This window comes from Vulpes vulpes, chromosome 14, assembly GCF_048418805.1.
Source record: "Vulpes vulpes isolate BD-2025 chromosome 14, VulVul3, whole genome shotgun sequence".
Classification (NCBI taxonomy): Eukaryota; Metazoa; Chordata; class Mammalia; order Carnivora; family Canidae; genus Vulpes; species Vulpes vulpes.
Window position 1 is genome coordinate 77,400,062 of NC_132793.1, and position 23,376 is coordinate 77,423,437.

Below are 23,376 nucleotides of genomic sequence, written 5' to 3' on the forward strand. Positions count from 1 at the left end.
GGCCTCTACCCCCGGCCAGTCCCCGCTGTCAAGCACCGGCCGCCCCCCAAACCGCCTTCCCTCCCTCCCCTGGGGAGGCACACGTGGGGCAGGCTTCACTCAAAGGAAATGAAGAACACCTTCAGAAGGTATTCCTGGAGGGGCTGATGGAAGGCTGCCGGGCAGCCTCTCCATACCATGGATGTGGATCAGGGATGCCATGCGTTGGTTGGCTCCTGGAGGGATCCCTGCCTGCCCCCACAGTGGCCGGGGGAGAAACGGGGTGGTTTAAAAGGACTCAGTCTAGCGTTGTTTACAAACAAGGGCCAGGGCAAGAACACAGAGCCATAACGCTAAGGACAAAGGAGTAAGTATCCAATTTGCAATCATTTCTTTGCTTCTTCGCTTCCTTTCTCCATAGCATCAACTTTTAGAGTGGCTGGAGACTTCAAATGACAGCTCCTAACCTCTACGGAGAGGCAACATGTCACCCCGCATCACAAACGCAAATACAGAGAGGAAAGAGAACTGGTCTAACCCAATTCTATCTTTGTTTCTCTGCTGCTCAGTTAGTACTCCAACTTTCCACCTCGCTGTGTTTTGTTTTTTTGTTTTTGATGACGTGAAAAAGTCCATCTCCCGTTATTGCATAAAAAGTCTATGCTGTATTTCTAACAGACAGGCAAATTGCTCATAAAATTTCTGTGCAGGTTGGGTTCCCCAAGAAGCAGATTCTGCAGGGGTGTTTAGCAAGCAAAAAAGTTTATTAGGAAGACTTGGAATCTACAACTGAAAGGGAAGGATGGGGAGTGAGGTTGAGCAGAGGGACACACCAAGCTAGGATATGGTCTTAAGGAAACCCTCAACTGTCCCTGCAGGGGGGACTTCTGCACTTGGGACCCATAATTCAAAGTTGTCCTGAGGTGAGGTGGTAGGATGGGCCTTCATGTTCCCACAAGTTGACTTGTAGGCCACCGCAGCAACCTGGGGCACAGTGGCTGTCTTCAGCTGAGCCCATCCCCTTAGGAGGCCAAGAGCTGATCTCAGGGCTTTCAGCGGCCAGCTCTCCCCCAGCTGGAGTGCTAAGGATTTCTCTCCCAGAATCCTGGCTTCCTCCATAGTTCCTTCCAGACTCCCTGGATCCATGGCCTTATCCATGCCTATTAAGTGGTCAAGACCAATATAGAGATAATCATTTGAAAAAGGCCCAGGTCTCATAACTGCCATCTGCTCTGCTTCCAAGGGACTGTCCAGAATCTGAGCAAACACCATCAGAGTTAAATTGCAGAACTGCTACTCTCTCTACCAATCCCCGATTAATCATCCCAGGAGTTAATCATTCCTTATCTATAATTCTCTTAAATATATACCCATTTCAGTCATCCTTCAAGAAGCTACCAATGACAGCTCTTTTTGAAACTTAGAGCCATGTTCATTCTTTTGCCACAGTGTCTACTTCAGTTTCCTTTAGGAATGTGGTTACTATGATGAAACCACCCAGAGAAGAGAAAAGGGCCAGTCACTGGCTGAGGCTTTTGAAGACAAGAAGATAAAACAGAAATTACAAGCAATCTACCAATTCTCTGGTAGAGAATATTGGAGGCTGAATCACAAAGGGACAAGTCACCCAGAAACCAACTTAGATTGAACTTTCTACATTTAAAAAAAGGAGGAGGAGGAGGAGGAGGAGGAGGAGGAGGAGGAGGAGGAGGAGGAGGAAGAAGAAGAAGAAGAAGAAGAAGAAGAAGAAGAAGAAGAAGAAGAAGAAGAAGGAAGAAGAAGAAGAAGAAGAAGAAGAAGAAGAAGAAGAAGAAGAAGAAGAAGAAGAAGAAGAAGAAGTCGACTAAGCCCTAAGAGAATAGATAACATCAAGGTAGCTATCAAACAGTACAGAGCTGCTGTAGCATATTAACTGAAACGCTGCGTACTGGGACCAGTACCTTTCCCTGAATGCAACTCTTCTGAGCAGAAGAATGGACTGCACTAGGTATACATTTTCCTTCCCAGTCCCAGAACAGCAAGAGTTCCAACATCTTCCTCAGTCATAGCTCCTACTGCCAATTCTGGCTTAGTAAAAGGGGAAAAAATAATGTGTCCCTAGAATCTCCACCTAGTGTTCTCAGTGGGACTGTGTGACCTGCCCTGTTGTTGGCACAGTTCTGGTCACTGAAACATGTGGTTGTGTGCAAGTGGAGAAGAAATGGTTGACCTGAAATCTTCCCCTTGCTTATCTCTGAGGCCTGAGTTCTTATTTGTAGACGTGATTTCTGGACTGATTCCCATGCCACAATTTCAGTGCATTCCAGGACTACAGCAAAGTCCACAAGCTCAGACACTGCAGATAAAAAATTTAGGTTCAAGTTACATAATAGGACCAGAGAAACCAACATTATAAAAAAATTAAATTAAGTGAAAAAAAAATTCCATTACAGTCAATGTCCGAGAAATGAATCAAAAGAAAGCAAATGAAATCAGAAATTTCTTCAAAAAGTAAACCTCAGATATGTCCAGGGTCAGCTGAATGGCCTGCAAGTTTTATACTGATGTCAAATCAGGCCCTATTTTAGAATTATGACCCAGAGGCACTGCAAGATAATGAACAATTAAGGTCTTTTCCCACTCTAAAATGGCACGACCCTTCAGAACTCCTCTAAAGAAGCAGAAAATATGATTAATACATTTTGAACGATTCTTAACCAAAAAGGTTAAAACAATAGCAGCTTTCTGGTTGATCTTTAGATAACCAAACATTTCATCAACCAATCAACCTTACAGAGCTTCTGGATTCAAACTACATTCTTAATGGTGGAGCTTATTGGAAATCTAACCACCTGATAAGTGAAATGAGAGAGTGTATTACGTAGCCTGGTAAAGTGGAAGGTTCATTGAACTCAGAGTGAGGAGAGCAAATCTGAAACCCACTGCTGCCTCTTATAACTGTATAATCTCGGGCAAGTCACTTAACCCCAGGGCCCCAATTTTCTAGATAACTTCCAAACTCTCTAAATCACCAACGTTTGGGGATGCTATGAAATTTTTACTTCCTTTTATTAAATTATTTTTAATTTAGAATAATGGAATCTTTGAACTGAAAGAGTGGTGTCAAACCTACAAATCAGAATCACCCTAAAGAATTTGTCAGAAATAACAACAATTCCCTGGTCCCATCTCAAGAGACTTGGAACCACGGGCCAAGGACAGGTCTAGCATCTGCCAGCAAAGAAAGCGGGTCCAGTGTACCCTTTCCACAGACTCCTTTGGGATCTAGAGTAAAAGTCACAGTCTTTATAAGAGCCTACAAAACCCTACCTGATGTGGCCCCTGCCTGGCCTTTCTCAGCCCTCTTCACTCTTGCCCTCACTTTCGCTGTACCTGTACCACACTGGCCTCCTTGCAGCTTTTCCAGCAACATATTTAGCCAGGAGCTCTTCCTCTGATTGTTATTCTGTTCCATCAAATATCATATGGCTAACTCCCTCACCTCCTTTAAGTCTCTGCTCAAATGTCGCCTACGCAATAACTCCTGTTTAAAATCACAACCCACATCCCTCCATTGTCTCTCCATCACTCCTGATTCCCCTCAACCTGCTCTATTTTTCCTTCTTCATGGCACTTATCACCTTCCAGCTTATTATATAATTAGCTCATCTATTATTATGCTGATTGCCTATCTTCTCCCACTAGAACAAAGGCCCTACTAGGGGACGAGTTTTTTTTTTTTTTTTTTTAGTTTCTTATTCACTAAAGGATCCCAAATTCCTAGAACAGTGCCTAGCACACAGTAGGTGCTCAAATATTTGTTGAATAAATGCATTTTTTTCCTTCTTCCTCTTTTGCTTTCTCTTAACTGTTATGACCCAAAATTGATTTTTTTTTCTTTTAGTGAGTAGAGTTTGATGTTCTATGCTCTTTGTTTTTAAAGTCAGCTTGATCTGATCATCCTCCTCCTTTTGGTAATATACATCAGAAGAAGCAAACAGAAAAAAAATAATAATTTATACAAAGATGTTTGTAACACTCTCTGCAATAATGAAACTGGAGATAATCCAAACATCGAATACTTGGGGACAGGCTCAACAAACTGTACTAACATGTCAGAACACCACTACATCAATGTGCACAGATGAAATAATGTTAAGTTAAAAACATAGTATATGTAGATTGATTACAACTATGGAAGATGTGTATCCGTGTGTCGAAGGTCATAAGTGAATATGAAGTGACGCAGATGAGAAACAGGAGTTTTCAGTTTTCTGTCAGTCTAACTTAAGATATACAATATATAAAGCAAAGCACATTTGTTTTTACATTAGTGTGCAATTTCCTGAATGCCTCATAGTAAGAAAAAATGGCTATTTCTAAGCAGGTCCTCCTCTGCCTGCATGCGCTTTGCTAGGCATACCATAGGCTCAAAAAAATTTCATTCCATGATGTGAGGCCAAAGTCATCCATCCATCCATTCATCCATTCACTCAGCAAATATTTACTGAGTGCCTACCATGTATCAGACACTAACTTGGGGAGCAAGACAGAAATAGTCTCTTACATCTATGGAGTTTAGAAGATTATGGAGGGTCGGAAAGACAAACGGTGGTGAAAGTTCCACGGAGATCTAAAATGCGTTGCTGTGAGAGAGAGAGACGGGGGTAGGGTTGTGGACCTTTTCTCGGACGAGATAACATGTAAGTTGATTCTCAGAAAACCACATCAAAGGAGCGTCATTCTTTTTCATCCATCCATCCACTCAGCTGCAGTGAGAACATTGGATACCACCACTGCGAGGCCCCAGGCACTGTGAGGGTCACATGGAAGTAACAGCCTCAGTACTCGCTCTCAGTTCTATCAGGAATGCAGACATACACACAGAGGAGTGTGTTCACACTTGCTTTGAAAAAATAATCCAAGCCCAGAGAGAAAGATCGCTGTGGGTGGAAGTGATGGTGAGGAGATGGAGTATGGCACTTGGAAGAAAGGGCAGTATTTGAATAAGTGGAAAAGACGACGTTCTAGAGAGAATAATGTGGGCAAAGACCTAGAGGTGGGAGGGAGCACGCACCAAATGCTTATAGAACAAAAAGTAGATAATTCGAAAGGTGTGTGGTGAAGGGGAAGAGAAGAGAATTATTTTGGTTCTGACCAGGGTAGGCTCTGACCAGGGAATCAAACACCAGATTAAGAAGTTTGGCAAAATGCTAGTTATTGGGAATCACTGGAGTTTTTCAGGAAGACTACCTTAAAAGCAAAAACTTGACTGAGCCTGGTTGCATATTCAAGAAGAACTGGTGAAGGGAGTGAAGAATGGGGATTAGTAAGGAGCTATTATGAGCCAGGGATGACAAAATAAAGACTGGTATGAACTGAGTCATGTCACCATCACCGCCACCACCAAACTTGTATGTGGGGGCCCTGACCTCCAATGTTGACTATATTTGGAGACGGGGCCTCTAAGAAGGTAATTAAGGTTAAATGGGGTCAGAAGGCTGAGACCCTAATCCAGTAGAATTGGTGTCCTTACAGTTAGAGGAAGGGACACCAGAGCTCACTCTTGCTCACGCGCTCCCACACGCTCCCTCCCTCCCTCCAAAAGGCCGTGCGAGGACACAGTGAAAAGGCACCATCTGCTTCAGAACTGGGAAAAATATATTTCTGTTGTTTAAACCACCCAGTCTATGGTATTTTGTTATGGTAGCCTGAGCAGACTAATACCAAGACATTGAGCTGATGGAATTCGTAAGAATAGAAAAGAAGGCAAACTCCAGAGACTTTACTGACAACGAATCCCTGGGATGAGGCGCCAACTCAATGAGGGGCCAGAGAGCCAGTGAGATCAAAACCAATTCCAAAATTTCCATCTTGGCTATCAACATACATATGAGAATGGGGAGCACTCCCAGGAAAAATAAGGCTTGTTTATAAAAGGGATTCTTTACCAGGATTCACACTCTCTGAGGCCCAGAACCTTGGGTCTAGAAACCAGAAAGTATCCATGCAACACCACCACTGGCATTTCAGCATCACCAGAACACGGCTAGGAGGTGAGGGATAGAAGGCCTGGATCCTCTTCTGCATTCACTGCTGGATCTCTAGCACTCAGATCCAGAGACAGCACGGGTTCATTACCTGTTGAATGAATCCCTGACTTTTATGAAAATAACAGATTTGTCCACCTCTAGGTCCTCCACACTAACAAGTACACGCCCCCCCCCCTTTCCCAGTGTGGTTAAGAAAACAGTCTCGTCAAGACTTCCTTGGGCTTCCCTAGGGTATGGTCTACACAGGGATAAGAGTATCTTGCTTCATGGCCAGATTGCTAAATTCAGTTTTTTGATACTTCTGTTTCAAGAACAGCTTTCCAGCCCTGGGATTTTACTTCTTAACTAGTTGTAGGTGCCTCAAGGCTGCAGCTCACCCAAGGGGCCTGCATTAGCACCTTCTGAGGTTCTGATGTCTTAATCCTCTCCCTTTGGCTGCTAGGGCTGTGAAAGGAGGTGTTCTATGAGGCTTTTGGCAGAAAGTCTCTTCCTTCTCGGAGTTTGACATTTGCTTAGCAGCATGGCACTTCCCGTGTTACACCATTAAACATCTCCAAGGCAACAGTAGCTGGGGACATGACTGATTACATCTTCATACCTCATATGATGTGGCTTATAATAAATTAAGTCAGATATAGGAGACTTTCCGGGGTTCTCCATACCAGCAGCTGTTAAACTTCAGCATATATCAGAAGTATCCAAAATACAAATGGCAGGGCCTGAGAATTTACATTTCTAACTAGTTCCTACATGATGTTGATGCTACTGATCCCAGGTCACACTTTGAAAACCATTGCTATACATAAAGTAAGATATTGAAAAACAAAAGCAATGACTAAGAAAACTCCTCATCGGTGATATGTTATTTTCTGAAGCATAATATAACTTGTATTTAAACCTGAATCTTTGTTCCACAGAGGAATGTCACAAAGCACTATCGGCCACAAACTGATAAGAACTGTAAGATTGCAGATCTCAAGGAGGTCCCTCTGAGCCAGGGACTTTTAAGGACATGACTTCAATGTCCTCACCTCCCCTGGGCCATGGGAGGAGGGGTGGGGGGCTACTTGCAGAAGTAAACTGAATGCTTAAATACACACCAGCAGAAGTACGTAATTTTCAGTAGAGTGATTTTTTTTTCTTAGTATACAGCAGTCAAGCCTAGGATGACAAAAGTCCATTAACTTTTAGGAGCACTAAATAAAGTTCCAGGAAGCAGTGGCCTGGGGGGCCAGGGAAAGGAGAGAGTCTACTATAAGTACACAAAGCAGATAAAATTATTTTCAGAACATTGGTTGAATAATAATGATGGAAATGCTCACCACTTGGGAGGAAGCATACCGTGTAACAGTCTTGTACTTTATATGTTCTCTCTTTGTATAAAATCTCTGCATGTATGATGTATCTCTGTATGCTTCTCTTCTTTTACCCTTTCCATATAAAATCTCTCAGCATCTCCTCTCTGTTTATATTAACCTGAACCTCCCACCTAGCATGGCTGAGTAATCACTTGCTTTCTCCTGAGCAGGGAGCCATCCAACTTTTATAGGTTATAAAAATCCTACGTAACCCTTTGTAAAAATATATATGGCTAAGGCTATATATACTGCATTTCTCACAGAGATCCAGGACATTAGGTTTAGATCCTTCTTAATGGAGGATTTTTTAAAATTACCAACATAAACATCAGCATAAAAAGAAAAAAAAAACATTCTAGATTTTAGAAATGAAAATGACATGTTAGGGAAAATGTAGTATAAGAATTGCCTCTTGTTAAATTAAGAAATCAAGCCGGTATTTAAGATTTTCCTTCTCTTAACATTTTGTGAAAGCTGGAGGCCAGCCACAAAGTCCATACATTTATAAGGCATGTTAACCATTCAAGTGCAGAAAGTTCTATGAGAAATTCATAGCCCAATACAATTCAGATGGCATAAATATCTGCATTAATTATACATTTAAAATCTTCTGTTTCTCCTGTACATACAGTGGTTTAAAACATATATAGGGACTCCTGGGTGGCTCAGCAGTTAAGTGTGCGCCTTTGGCTCAGGGCATGATCCCAAGGTCCTGGGATCGAGTCCTGCATTGGGGTCCCCATGGGGAACCTGCTTCTGTCTCTGCCTTTCTCTGTGTATCTCTCATGAATAAATAAAGAAAATCTCTTTAGAAAAACATATATAACAATGCGTTAGAGATGCCACATCTACAAGTTATCTGCATCTTGGAAAATATAAAAAGCAAGCCTTGAATGGCCCTTCTTTGAACTCCAACCATGAGGGGCTTAGAAATTCACTGGGAAAAGGTCTGAGAGCCATTTCATAAACAAAATACTATATCAAAAAGCCACGTGAGTCCCAGTTGGAGTGGGTATGTGGGAAAAGAGAATAAGGCATAGGAATCATTGTGGGAATACAGACAGTTCTGCAATAATAAACACAAACCATGCAGTGCAGTTCTTTAAATTTATTTGAAAAAATCAATAGTTTCTTTCTTTAATTATGGAAGAAGAAAAAAGAACACAAAACATCTCAGATTATATCTTCAAATTTAATAGCAACAACTTTTGTGTAGGATGATGAATAAATATTTGTAGAACGGACTTATTTCTGGCCATGATGAAGAAACAGGGACCCAAAATTTACTTTCCTTCCACTAACAACTAGAAAATTAGATAAAACATATGAAACAACTATATTCAGACATTGGACAATAGGTAACTCAAGACTGTATACCCTGAAAGAAGAGAAATAGATGAGATAAAATATTACCTCAGCTTTCACCCTGGAGGTGCATTCCACACCTTGGAGCAGGGAAGAAATCCCAGGCAGGGTCCAGGGGTTTTGCTAAGCTGCAGTGACAGAAATCAGAGTCTGGAAAGGTGTATGTGACTGGGTGTATGTGACTCTAGTACTAGAGTAGCGAAATTCTAAGCCTCCTTAGGCGTGTTGTAAAGCTGTTCAAGAAGTAACTCCACAAGTTTTGTGAGTGGAAATGTGTAGTGCTCAAGTCACATTCTGCTTTAAGAGGTTGTAACAAATACAAACAAATTTTAAAAAGTTCTGTGAAAATGTTTTGTTTGGGGGGGGAAGTGGGCATTCTAGATGACAGGGCAGCCGCAGGATGTAAAAACTTTAGTGTTGGCATGTGTTAGGGATGAGGGAGGTGGCGGACGTTGATGCCCTGAAGTCTAAGCGACCTTGCGGTGTGCGCTCCAGTGACAGCCGTGGGGTGGTGAGCATACTGGGGAGCGTCCCACAATGTGCATCCTCTGTGTCCTGTGTTCCAGTTCCTCATGGATAATTATTTTCTTCTTAGGGTTTTCATGTCCAAGCTGCTTTTTTTGTAGTATTTGTAAAACCTGCTTTATGTCCTAAATATAGTTCCTTAATACCTCAAAAAAAAAAAAAAAGAGTTTCAGAGAGAGGAAGCTGTACTTACAAGGCACTCTGAGGAACGTGTGAAAGTTTACTAAATATAAGACATGCATGAATAGGATGAAATTCCACACACCAGGAAGAGAGTGACTGGAAAGCTATAAGCCAAACACTTCACGATGCTCACAATGAAGTAAGAGCCATCAAGATCTCACCAGCCAGAGTGGAGAGTTCTTGTTGATCACTCAGGGCATTCAGTAGAGAACCCAGTGGGCCATGCCTTAAAAGTAAGGCTAAAGAATACTTAGAGAAAAGCCTATTCCAGACCTACCTTTAGAAGTTTAAAAATAAGCCTTGAAAGGATCGTACTGAACCAAATTAACTTAGTTATCTCCCAGAACAAAATCCAACATTCTTCAAAGAAACAAAATCTAAACACAACGATGTAATACTCCAAATGCATAGCATACATTCAAAATTACTGGTTATGCCAACAAGCAGAAAAATCCAATGAAAGATTACCTAGTGGAAGTAGAAATAAGAAAATTCGCAGATAAAAACGATATGCATTATTTGAGTATTGAAAGGAAAACATGAACACTGTGAGAGGAAAAACAGACGATTTTTTAAATAGAGCCTCTAGAAATGAAAAAGATGAGTTCTGAAATGAAATAGACAATAGTCACTGACTAGGACTAAGAGCATATTAGACGTTGAAAAAGAAAAGATTGGTGAACTAGAAGACATGTTAAGTAAACTATTCAAATTAAAGTGGGAGAAAAAGCTAAAGAAAGACTAACAGAGCCTCAGTGATGCACAAATCTAAGAAATTCAGCAAAACTCAAGCTGGATAAACTAAAAGCACATCACACCAAGACAAAATAGAATATAATTTCTGAAAACACTGATAAAAAGAAAATCTTAAAAGGATCCAAAGAAATAGGACATAGTTTAAGTACAGAGATAAGAATACCAGACTTTTCTCATAAGAAACTATGAATGTCAGGGGCACTTGGGTGGCTCAGTAGGTTAAGTATCTGCCTTCGGCTAGGGTCATGATCCTGGGGTCCTGGGATCGAGCTCCTGCTGAGCAGGGAGCCTGCTTCTCCCTCTGCCCCTCCCCATTCCCTCAGGCTCGTGCTCTCTTTCTGTCACTCTCTCAAATAAATAAAATATTTTTTAAAAAAAGAAACTTAGAAAGCCAGAATTAAAAAGAGAGAAATCTTCAAAGTACTATAAAATGAAACTGTCAACCTATATACAGGAAAAATCTTTCAAAAAATGAAAGTAAATGAAGACTTTCTCAGACAAATAAAAAATTGAGAGAATTCATTACTAGCAATGATTTACTATAAGAAAAGTTCTAAAAATGCTTCAGATGGAAGGAAAATGATACAAGTTAGAAATGTGACTATATCCAAATGACTGAAAAGCATTAAAATAATAAATATGAAGGTATATATGGAGACTTTTTATTCCTTTTAAAAGATAATTAACTTCATAACAAAATTAATAACAAAGTATTGTCGCTTTTTTGCTTTGTTTTGTTTTTTAAAGAAGGAGGGGGGATGCAGAAGGAGAGGAGGAAAGACAATCCCAAGCAGGTTCCACACCCAGTGCAGAGCCTGATGCAAGGCTCAATCTCACAATCCTGAGATCTCACAAAGCTGAGATCAAGAGTCAGACAGTCAACTGACTGAGCTACACAGGTGCCCCTGTATTGAGGTATTTATAAAATATATAGAGATAAAACTAATGCCAAAAATAGTATAAGGATGGGAGGGAGTACATAGAAGTATAAGATAAGATTCTTACATCATACACGAAGGAATAGAGAGTTCAATGGAATAAAGTAATGTCCAGACATAGACTAACAATTTTAGGGTTAATTAATTCTCTATCAAAGTGCCAAGATATTAATGGAGAAAGTATAGTTTCTTCAACAAATGGTGGTGGAAGACTGGACATCTATATGCCAAGAACAAATAACACTATGCCGTTATCTCTCACCATACACAAATATAACTTGAAATGGATCTGAGAACTTAAGGAGCTAAAACTAAAAGACTTCTAGAGGTAAACTGGGGGAAAATCTTTATGAATTTGAGGTATGCAAAGATTTCTTTGAAAGAATGTAAAAAACACGAATCATAAAAGAAAAAAAATTCATAGGTTGGAATTCATCAAACTTTTAAAAAGTCTTCTCCTTTAAAGATAACTTTAAAAAAATAAAAATGCAAGCCACAGGCTGGGAGAAATATAATATATTCAAAGACTTAGGAAAAAAATAAAAGACTTAGGGACGCCTGGGTGGCTCAGTGGTTGAGCTTCTGCCTTGGACTCAGGGCGTGATTCCGGGATCCGGGATTGAGTCCCTCATTGGGCTCCCTGCGAGGAGCCTGCATCTCCCTCTGTCTATGTCTCTGCCTCTCTCTGTGTCTCTCATGAATAAATAAATAAGTCTTTAAAAAAACAAAAACAAAGACTTTTATCCAGAATATGTAAAGAAGTCTCACAGTCAATAATCAGAATACTTAATTTTTTTTTAATTTTTTTATTTATTTATGATAGTCACACAGAGAGAGAGAGAGGCAGAGACACAGGCAGAGGGAGAAGCAGGCTCCATGCACCGGGAGCCTGACGTGGGATTCGATCCCGGGTCTCTAGGATCGCGCCCTGGGCCAAAGGCAGGCGCCAAACCGCTGCGCCACCCAGGGTTCCCCAGAATACTTAATTTAAAAATGGGTCAATGGGCACCTGGCTCGCTGAGTCGGTTAAGTAAGCATCTGTCTTGGGCTCAGGTCATGACCCCAGGACCCTGGGATAGCAGAAAGCCTGCTTCTCCCTTTCCCTCTGCCCCTTTGCCTTCACTCCATACACCCTTCCCAACTCATACTCTCTCTCTGTTTAAAAAATTGGATCAAAAATTTGGAATAGACACTTCACAATTTAAGACACTAAAAGGACAAAAAGGACATGAAAAAAATGTGCATCATCATTAGTCATCAGTGAAATGCAAATGAAACCACAATGAGATATCACTATACATCCACTAAAATGGCTAAAATGTAAAATACTGACCACATCAGGTTAGTTAACAAGGATGTCGAGCAACTGGAACTTTCATACATTGCTGATGGAAGTGTAAATTAGTGAAATCATTTCTGGAAAACAATCTGACAATTTCTTATTAAACATACACTTACCATACAATCATGACATTTCATTCTGGGCATCCACCCCAGAGAAATGAAAACACATGCCCCCAGATTTGTCCATAGCAGCTTTTTAAATAACAGCCAAAAAATGGAAACAAGCCAAATACTCACTAGCAGATGAATAAAAACATTGTGATACATCCATAAAATAGAATACTATTCAATGATAAAATATGACAAACTACTAATACAAATAATAATGGGGGAAATCTCAAAATCATTAAAGGAGATAGAAGAAAACAGACACTAAGGGCTACATGTATGATTTTACTGATATGAAACTCTAAAAAAGATAAATCTAGCCTATTGGAATAAAAATATTAGTGACTAGTTGGCGACTATGGTTGGCGCTGAGAATTGACTGGGAAGGGGTATAAGGCGATAGAACTGTTCTATATCTAGATTGTGGTAGCAAATATATGGACATACTATGTGATTATATACTTCATCAAGACATACACTTTAAAAGTATATATGTTACACTAATAATGAAGCAGCAGAAAGAGAAATTAAGAAAACAATTCAATTTATGATTGTACCAAAAATAATAAAATACCTAGGAATAAACTTAATCAAGGAGGTGAAAGATTTGTACACTGAAAAGTATAAAACTCTAATTAAAGAAATTGAAGATGACACAAACAAATGGAAAAATATTCCATGCTTATGTATTAGAACAAGATATTGTTAAAATGTCCTTAATACTCAAAGCAGTCTATACATTTAATGCAACCCCCCTATTAAAACACCAACAGTATTTTTCACAGAACTAAAACAAACAGTCCTAAAATTTAATGGAAGCACAAAAGAACCTGAATAGCCAAAGCAATGTTGAAAAAGAAAAACAGAGCTGCAAGTACCACAATTCCAGATTTCAAATTATTCTACAAAGCTGTAGTAATCAATACAGTATGGTACTGGCACAAAAAAAAAAAAAAAAAAACAGACACACAAATCAATAGAACAGAATATAGATCCCAGAAATAAACCCAGTTATATGGTCAATTCATTTTCCACAAAGGAGGCAAGAATAGGCAATGGAAAAGAGACAGTCTCTTCAACAAATGGTGTTGGGAAAACTGAGCCACTTTCTTACACCATACAAAAAAAAAAATTTTTTTTTAATGGATTAAAGACCTAAGCGTGAGACCTGAAACCATAAAAATCCTAGAAGAGAGCACAGGCAGTAATTTCTCTGAAACTGACTGTAGCAACTTTTTTCTAGATATGTCTCCTGAGGCAAGGAAAATAAAAGCAAAAATAAACTACTGGGACTGCATCAAAATAAAAAGCTTCTGTACAGCAAAAGAAAGAATCAACAAAACTAAAAGGCAAACTACTGAATGGGCAAAGATATTTGCAAATCGGCATATCTGATAAAGGGTTGCCTTTATATCCAAATTATATAAAGAAATTATAAAACTCAACACTTCCCAAAACAATCCAATTAAAAACGGTCAGAAGACATGGACAGAAGAAGAACAAAGAAGACATCCAGGTGGCCAACAGATACATGAAAAGATGCTCAACATCACTCATCATCAGGGAAATACAAATCAAAACTCCAAAGAGGTATCAACTCACACCTGTCAGAAGAGCTAAAATCAAAGCCACAAGAAACAACAAGTGTTGGTGAGGATGTAGAAAAAAGGAACCCTCTTGCACTGTTGGTGGGATTGCAAATTGGTATAGCCATTGTGGAGAACTATATGGAGGCTCCTCAAAAAGTTAAAAATAGAAGTATTCTATGATCCAGCAATTGCACTACTAGGTCTCTAGTAGTAGATACTACTACTTTTTTATTCACCTGCTAGTGAGCATTTGTCTTGTTTGTCTTGTTTTTATTCACCTGCTAGTGAGCATTTGGCTTGTTTGTCTAGTAGTAGATACTAGGTATCTACTAAAAGGATACAAAAACACTATTTCAAAGTGATCTATATCTATATCTATATAGATATATCATGGAATATTACTCAGCCATAAAAAAGAATGAAATCTTGTCCTTTGCAATGACATGGACGGAGCTAGAGAGTATTATGTTAAGTGAAACAAGGCAGAGAAACCCAAATACCATATGATTTCACTCATATGTGGAATTTAAAAAACAAAACAAGTGAACAAAGGAAAAAGAGAGAGAAAGATAGAAACCAAGAAACAGATTCTTAACTATAAAGAACAAACTGATGGTAACCAGAAGGAGGTGGGTGAGGGGGTTAGTGAAATAGGTGATGGGGATTAAGGAGTGCACTTGCGATGAGCACTGGTTGATGTGAGGAATTGTTAAATCACTATATTTTACACCTGAAACTAATACAGTACCATATGCTAACTACACTGGAATTAAAATTTTAAAAATTTTATGGTGTATATTTTATTGTATATAAATAATACCTAAAGCTTTTTTTAATTTTCAGCATTTGCCTGATATTATGAACTGCAATATGTCCTCCAAAATTCTTTTCTTTTTTAAAGATTTTATTTATTTATTCATGAGAGACACAGAGAGAGAGGCAGAGACACAGGCAGAAGGAGAAGAAGCAGGCTCCATGCAGGGAGCCAGATGCAGGACTCGATCCCAGGACTCCAGGATCAGGCCCTAGGCCGAAGGCGGCGCTAAACCGCTGAGCCTCCTGGGCTGCCCAAAATTCTTAAGTTGTAGCCTTAACCTCCAATGTGGCTGTATTTGGAAATAGGACTATTAGGGAGGTGATTAAGGCTAAATGTGGTCATAAGGGCCCAATAGTACTGGTGTTCTTATAAAATGAGGAAACCCCCCCCCATATAGTTTTTCATAATGGCTGCACCAATTTGCATTCCTACCAACAGTGCAAGAGGGTTCCTTTTCTCCCCATCCTCACCAACACTAGTTGTTTCTTGCAGTCTTGAGCACACAGAGAAGATACCATGAGAGGACACAGTGAGAAGGCAGCCACTCACAAGCCATGAAAAGCAGTCTCACAGAAACCAACCCTAAAGTCACCTTGATCTGGGGCTTCTAGCTTTCAGAAATGTGAGAAAGTAAATATCTGTGTTCTAGCCACCCAGCCTGCAATATTTTGTTACAGCAGCCCGAGTAACACACCTGAGCATCAAGCATAAGACAATAATTAAACTCATCATTCCTTACTAATCATATTATTCTTAGGACTGTTATATCTTCCGCTCACTGAAGCTTTTCTAGAATACATATTGAGAGATCAGCAGTTGCTTTAATTCCGTAAAAGGTCTTCACCAACAGGTAGCCAACATATCAGAGAGCTGGTTAATGTGTTAGACCTGAAGTGATGATGGGAACACAACTTTCAGGCCTGTAAGAGCAACCACTAAAACCTAAACTAAGACGGACATTTTTGGGGCCAAGCAAGAGGAGACAGACTGTAGGAGCATCTCGGTCACATCCCAGTTGTGTGTCAGATCTGATATTAGTGAAAGAATTGCTTTCTCTTGGCTTTTTGTTGAGCCTCACTTGGCACTGGCACAAAAACCATAAATTGTGGGCTTCTCTCTTTTTTTTTCTCTACCATCTCATTTATTAAATGAATTTCTGAAACCAGTGATTCCATTGGTTCTCATCTTTCCACTGATCATGGTTCAGTTATCAAGAGCAATGATTTTTAGCTGACAAACTATGATCCATCCTTCTCCTTTAAAACTATCTTAGGGGAATTCAAATCTGGTATTAAGAAAGGCTTCTAAGGGGAGGTGAGCCTTTATTCTGACCTTGGCTTATTGAGAAGAGCCGTCACAATCAATGCCTAGCCTCGTATCTCCCTTGAAGGCTCTCTCTTCCAGGAAAACCAAGGGCAAGAACTTAGCCAGACCATGGTCACTCTCAATATCAGCCCCAATCATCAGAGTTAAATTCATGAAAAATGCATTAGAATACAAAAGGACAGGGGCCAGGAAGCAAAGACTAAAGACTTATGACAAAAACTGACACCATGTTAGTGGTGCAAGGGGTCTAAGGGATATCCTAAAGTTACCTTAGAGTCTTTCTCACTCCATCTCCTATCTGTCTGCAAATCTTGTTAATTTTATTTAAAACTTAATTCAGAATCTGACCATCACTCCCCATCTTCACTGCTATCATGTAGGTCTGAGCCACCACATCTCTCACCTGGATATTGTGATGCCTCCTAGCAGGTGCCTTAGCTTCATCCTGACTCCCCTCGGGCTTTTCTCAGTGAGGCAGTGGTTTGGGGGATCCCCCACCACCACCAGTTGAAGTCAGATTCCATCACTCCCCTCTCGCTAGGTCTTTATAGCAGGTCTCAAATGTCAGGCCTCCATGACCTGGCTGGCCTTGGTCTCTACTGCCATCCCCTTGCTCATGCCCTCCTTGTCACACTGGCCTTCTTGCTGCACCTTGATCTCTTGAACATGCGGGGTCTTTGTATCTGCTACTCCTCCCGCTTGGAATGTGCTTTTTAACTAGCCACATGGCTTCCTTCGGGCCTCAGCTCAAATGTTCCCTTTTCCAGGGAAGCCTTCTCTGACCACCTGATTTAGCAAAGAAGCATTCCCTGGCCCATCCTGGGGAGTCCGTATCGCCCTTTCCTGCTTTGCCTTTCTCCCTATCTTTCCCTAGTTTCTCCCTAGGGGGCTTTCTCCCTAGCACAGATGGCCAGCTGACCTTCTTTCTCTCTAATTTTCATTCTTTATCTTCTCCCCACACCAGAGAGTAAGTTCCAAGAAGAGAAAACTGTCTGGCACATGTTGGATGCTCAGTAGTTACTTGTTGCACGAGCAATGGAAACCTGCCCCTTCTACAGAGGAGAAGTTACAGGGAAGAAGTGACCACCCTGGCAGTCTGCATCCTCCCCTGCTGCTCACAGCTCTTACCAACCTCCAGATCCTGCATGGACAGAGACAGAGAAAAGGCCTGCGACCAAGCATGTGCCCCTACACACAGGGCTTGGGGAAGGAACAGGAGGGCTAGCTACACCTGGACCAGGTCAGAGAGAACATGTATGTCTGTGAGGCAGGTAGAGGCCCATGATGCAGTGGTCTCTGAGCACCCCGTCCCTCCTCCTGAGAGCTACGCTCTCCACCGGCGCTTCTCACCAGTGGACTGACCAGGCTGGTCCAGCATGACAAGATGTTGATTCTCTCAGCCCTCATTTCACCAAACTGAGACATCTGTGATTACACAAAACATCATCACTTTGCGTGCCACTAAGAAAAACATGCTGCCCATTAAACTATGACATGATGGTCTAATGACAGTACTAGAAGATACAGTTGGTCCCACTAGCCTCTCACAGTTTTGAATGTCTTCATCTATACTGATGGATTAGGTCATTTCTCCTGCCTTTAGTTTAGTTATTTGACATGTGATAGGTAATCCTTCGGCACGTATCTCAATAACAAAGCATAAATCTAGCTTTCTGTATTGGGGTTATCTTTTCTTTACTGAACACCCTTGGCTGCTACTTTACAAAAACAAACAAAACAAAGCTGAAACTGCATCATCCTCCAATGACAAACATTTGCTTTATCAATATCAAATTTATACCCTATTCTCTATTTCCTTGACTACCTGTGTAGCTGTGTAAACAGTAACTTTTTGTTTCAGTGCTGAATCACAGTGTAACCTTTTTGAAGTCATCTTAATCAGCAATTAAACTCAACCTGTGGATTATCAACAATCCACCCACCTGAACCGAAAAGTTGAAAATATCAGAAGTTAAAACTGAGTAAATACATCTGCAGGTGATGACAAGCACATCACAACTGTTGCCCAGCCCACAGCAATTTAGAAGGTGCTGAGACTCCCACCCCCACCCTCCAGGGATGGCGGTCACAGACTCAGACTGCTAATTGACACACAGGGCTTCAGAACAGGAAATACAGGGTGACAGTGTCTGCTACCTCATGGCAAGGCTGGCAGCTACCCCCGATGCAGAGTCTTGGCCTCCATGCACCACGTGGGGAATGCACATGCTGGCTAGGAAGAGTGCGTGGCTCACCTTGTCCGAGAAAAGCCACTGTCCTGGTCTCCTACTGGCTTGTGTACTGCTCCAGGCCTGCGGGCCCAGAGCCCACGACGGCTCCAGGCTCTCCCACCCCTGGTGCAGGCCCAGGAATCTAGAGTTTCCCAATAATCAATACAGATCATCCACCCCAGCAGTAGAGCAATCCACGCTTATCATAACTCCTAATGTTTCCAAGGGAAAGATGCTGTCAGAAGGAAAGTCGGCAACTGTCCTTCCAGGCCCGTCACTGGGCAAAAGTTCCAGGCCTGGCTCTCAGGCACTGACAGAAAGACACCCCCTGATTCTGGGGCAAGTAGAATGGGAAAGGGAACGTCTCAGAAAAACCAAAGTGCTGCTTTTACATACTGCTTTAACAGTTTGAGGCAACTAGGGGAGAATTGCCTCGACAGAAATGTGGAGAATAAAGGGCGACTTAAGGGGATAGTCCCTCGTGTTCCCTTTCAGTTCACAGATCTAACTGTGAACCTGTGTGACCTAAATGTGTGTGAGCTATTGGGAGGTTTACGGTGGTCACATGATCACTCTCCTCCTGAGGCATACATGCCTCCCTGGAAGCCCCAGAGCTCAAGCAGCAGGCCCTCTGGCTTGTCTGTGCCCTGAGGGTGCAGTCGGACACATCACATGGTGCCTGAAGGGCTCCAGAAACCCCTGAAGTCACACAGAATAGAGGCCACCACTTTGACCCCCTGGTATGTGCCACACACTCACATATTTTAGCTCATTAGTTCCCCCGCTAACCCTATAAGTACTATTCTTCCCATTTTACAGACGAGGGAACATTGCTGGTAAGGGGCAGCCCGGGATTAGGGCTCAGGCAGCCAACTTCAGGATTCAGGCTTTCAACCACCGTGCTCATCACCTCACCCACAGCCACTGTCTCACGTTAAATCCAACGTCACTAGCAAAAGGTTACTTGATGCAAGTAGTCACACGGGGTCACTTTAAAACAATGCCCAGGGAATTCAGAAAAACAACACTTTGGGTTGGTCAGTAGGCAAGGATGAGAAGTGGAGAGACAGGTGGCTCTGTGATGTGGCTTCAGAAACACTCCGGCCTCCTCAAGCAAAAACAGGGTGACTGCACCTCAGAATGGGCCACAGTGACTGAGACAGTGGATTATGGGCTGACTTGTTTCCCCATAGGTTGAATTATGTTGAATTCCTAGTGCCCTTCCCCCGCCACAGAACGTAACCGTATTTCGATGGGCCTTTAGAGATCATCAACATTAACCCAGTTTATTAGGCTGGATCCCAATACAGAACATTGATGCCCTTACAAAAAGAAATTCTGGGGGGTGCCACTTGATTAAGGATTGGATGCTTGATTTCGGCTCGGGTCAGGGTCTCAGGATGGTGAGATCAAGCCCTACATTAAGTCCTGTGCTTAGTGGGAGAGCTCTTGAGATTCTCTGTCTTCTCTCCCTGCGCACATGCACCTGCTTGCTCTCTCTACCTTCCTCTCTCAAATGAATAAATCTTTAAAAAAATTTTTTTTAAGAGATTGTGACACAGACACACAGAAGATCAAGTGAAGATGTAGGGAAAAGATGGTGAAGGGGAGCAGAATGCGCTACTCCAAAATACGCCTCTTTAGCATAAGGATTATTTTGAGCGGATTATTTCTTAAGGAACTGCAGACACAAAAGAAGGTCTGAAAACAGAGTAGCAGTTAGCCTTTTGTACGGGGGAATTTACATGAGAAAGGGATCTTGTACCAGGAAGAAAGCTACTATCGGAGAGAACTTTCCTCTGAAAGACTTATCTGCAGGGCAACCTTTGTTTACCAAACAACCACTTTTCTTACCTTCCCTTGAATTGCCTTTTCCCCTTGGAAACCCCAGACTCCTTTCCCTTTCCTTAAACTCAGGATACTATATAAGCTGCAATCACGTGGCCACCTTTTGACAAGTCTCGTATCTTTGTGGGGCCTCGGGATGTGCGTAAGTATGTGTACATGATTAAAAACGGGTTTTTCTGCTGTAGATTTGTTTTTTTTACTTCAGGGGGCAGGGTCTCCGCCAAGAACCTAAAAAGACAGAGTGAAAATTATTTTCCTCCTCTACGGTGGCCACCTACAAGCCAAGGAGAGAGACCCTCAGAAGAAATCAACCCTGCTGACATCTTGATGTAGGCCTTGTGGCCTCCGGAACTGTAAGAAAATTAATTTCTGTTGTTTAAGCCACATAGCCTGTGGTACTTTGTCATGACAGCTCTAGCAAACTAATACACAATGCTAGGTATTTATCATACCCTTTCCTCTTTCTGGACATAGGAAAACATTTTCTACCCTCCCTCCATTGGGGTGAGGTCCCTGTGACTAGTTGTGACCAAAGGACCATAAATAAAAGAAAAACGCTTCATTCCTGGGCTGAGGCCCTTAACGGCAGGTGTTAATTACTCATGGTCCTTCTCCTCCTCTATTGCCCTGGGACCAGGAAGACAGTATGTTCTAGATAACACAGTTATCAGATGACAAAGCTCCTGTCGGCATGGCTCCCTCAGTGACTATGTGGGGCCGAGCACTCTGTTAACCTGCTTTGGTCATATAATATAAGAAATAAACTTTTTTTTTTTTAAGCCACCGAGGTTTCAGGGTTAACTTGTGATTGCAGCATAGGCTAGCCTCCCCTCCCCTCATACAGCCTCAGAAAAGACAGACTACCAAAAACATGAGGACTTCATGTGCCATTAGGTGAAACCATATTACATTTTTGTTTTTGTAGGTAAAAATGCTCACATATGTATGATTTCATTTGTTCAACCTCTAATTGCACATATTTGCATAAACAACCTTAGAACCAACAAGTTGTAACCACCTCTAGTTTACAAATAATACAGGTGAGGCCCATTCAGATTCATGGCTCACCAAAGCCCAGAAACATGTTAGCAGAAGAACTGGACTCCAAACCAAAAATTATATTTCTTTTTGTGAAGGCAAGTTGGCAATACCTATCAAAAAGTACTTATCAAATGGTAAGCATGCTCTTTCACCTAGCAATTCTCCCGCTAGGAATTTACTGACCAGAAATATCTGTACAAATGAGCAGAAATATTTAAATAAGAAGATACACTATGCTAGCAATATGTATGATTGTGAAAATACAGAAATAATCTAAGTGCCCACTTAACGGGAATTGGTAAAATAAATTATGGTTCATCCATAATCTCAAATCTACATAGTTAAAAAAGTTCACATGTAAAAAAAAAAAGTTCACATGTTTGGTCCACATGACAAAATACCCAAATCATATTATATAGAAGTATCCTGATAAAAAGTAGGGAAAAAGAGTAAATCAGCCCTCATGAAAGATCTCTTAATCTCCATGCACTGAGGTGTATCTAGTACCTGACATTTGGTAGACACTTTTTGCCCTCCCAACCCTCTCTTGCATTTTGCTTGAATCATTATAAATAAACCCAAGTAGGTGATCCAACTCTACTACCTACCAGCTGTAGGATCTCAGGCCAGAAGTTCCCACTCTCACACCTATAAAAACTGAAAGAAATAATAGCGCTTCCTTCCAAAGGTGTTGATAAGATTACATTAGACCATGTACATCAGGTGCTTAGAAGGATGCCTGGCCCATAGTAAGTGCTTAGCAGATATTTACCATTATGGTCACGGTAATGAAGATGCTAGTCATCCCTGGAACCGGAAGAAACTAGGTTTCTTGCAGTTTCTGTTGTATCTGCTTATGCTTTCTTTTACCTCTTTAAAAATATATATATCTAGTAAGAAAACATAATAAGTCATTCTGCTCATTTCCCTTCCTGAAATTAAATAAAAAGACAAACTTTTTAAAGCAGTGCTTATCCCAATAAACTCTAGCAACGTTAGATGTTCTAATATTTAATGTGGCTTCTAAAGACAATTTCATTATTTCATTACCAAACCGATAAACTGCTTTTCTGAGGAGTTAATAACCATAGAGTCATCCCCAGGTAAATAAAGTTTTTATCAGGGTTAACGTAAAGTACCTGCACTAGATGTGCAGCACACCTGCCCTCTTCCGCTGAGGGATCAGCTTGGGATTTCTCCTCTCCTGGTTTCTGAAACACTGTACTGACAGCAAGGGTCTTTCAAATGCACAGAAAGGGCCTTCCACGTGACCACACGCTAACTTAAACGGGACTTTCTATTTGAAGTCCTACCCGGTGCACTGTAAGTATTAACCAACCGGGCTTATCTCCACAGACCTTAAGCCTAAGAGACGTGTGTGCCTCTATAAACAGACTGCAATTAAAATTCAATTCACCCACGATTCACCCACCATTCTGATCCAGTACCTCTTCAGTCCCTGGATGCTCTGGGAACCAAGTCTAAAGCAGGATGCAAAGCACTAGTGAGCATTTGTAGGCTAAGCTTGGCATCTTGCTGCTACAGTGGGCCCCAGGATTAAAGGTTCTTTCTGAGCTTATTGTAGGGGCTGAGTCCCGGCTTTTGCGGAGCTTCCCCAAAGTTTCACAGCTGGTCAGTGTCACCCTAAGGCTGGAACCCAGGACTGGCTTCCCAGTGAATGCTCTCTCCGCTGCTGCCGGATTATCATTCTCCCGTTTCTGCTTCTTGGAAACCCGAGCAAAATTAAAATAGCTCATTGGAGGTCAGAGGGGCAGGCGATGACATCCCAGGTGATGACATCCCGGAGGGCGAGTCCTCAGCCTCCCCGCCCCCACCGGCCTGTGTCGATGTTTTGCTCGGGGAGAGTGTCTCTTCTAGGCGGGTACCGGGCGTGTAGCTTCAGGTTGTGCCACCCGCTGCCCGCGGGGCCGGCGCC

General features: G+C 41.6%; 1 protein-coding gene across 6 annotated transcripts in view; it reads right to left on the reverse strand.

The window, feature by feature from the left end:
* PDE8B (phosphodiesterase 8B) overlaps positions 1 to 23,376 on the reverse strand; it is a 264,038-nt gene that overhangs the window by 239,494 nt on the left and 1,168 nt on the right. Inside the window, exon 1 of one of the 6 annotated variants that reach the window (XM_072736961.1) lies at positions 22,873 to 23,364. The exons of 4 other annotated variants lie outside the window; for them this stretch is intronic. In XM_072736961.1, the coding sequence (XP_072593062.1) occupies positions 22,873 to 22,875 (3 nt within the window). In that variant the 5' untranslated portion in view covers positions 22,876 to 23,364. Of the gene's footprint in view, positions 1 to 22,872; positions 23,365 to 23,376 lie in introns of those variants that run through there. One more of the 6 variants, XM_072736962.1, reaches the window with a different exon arrangement.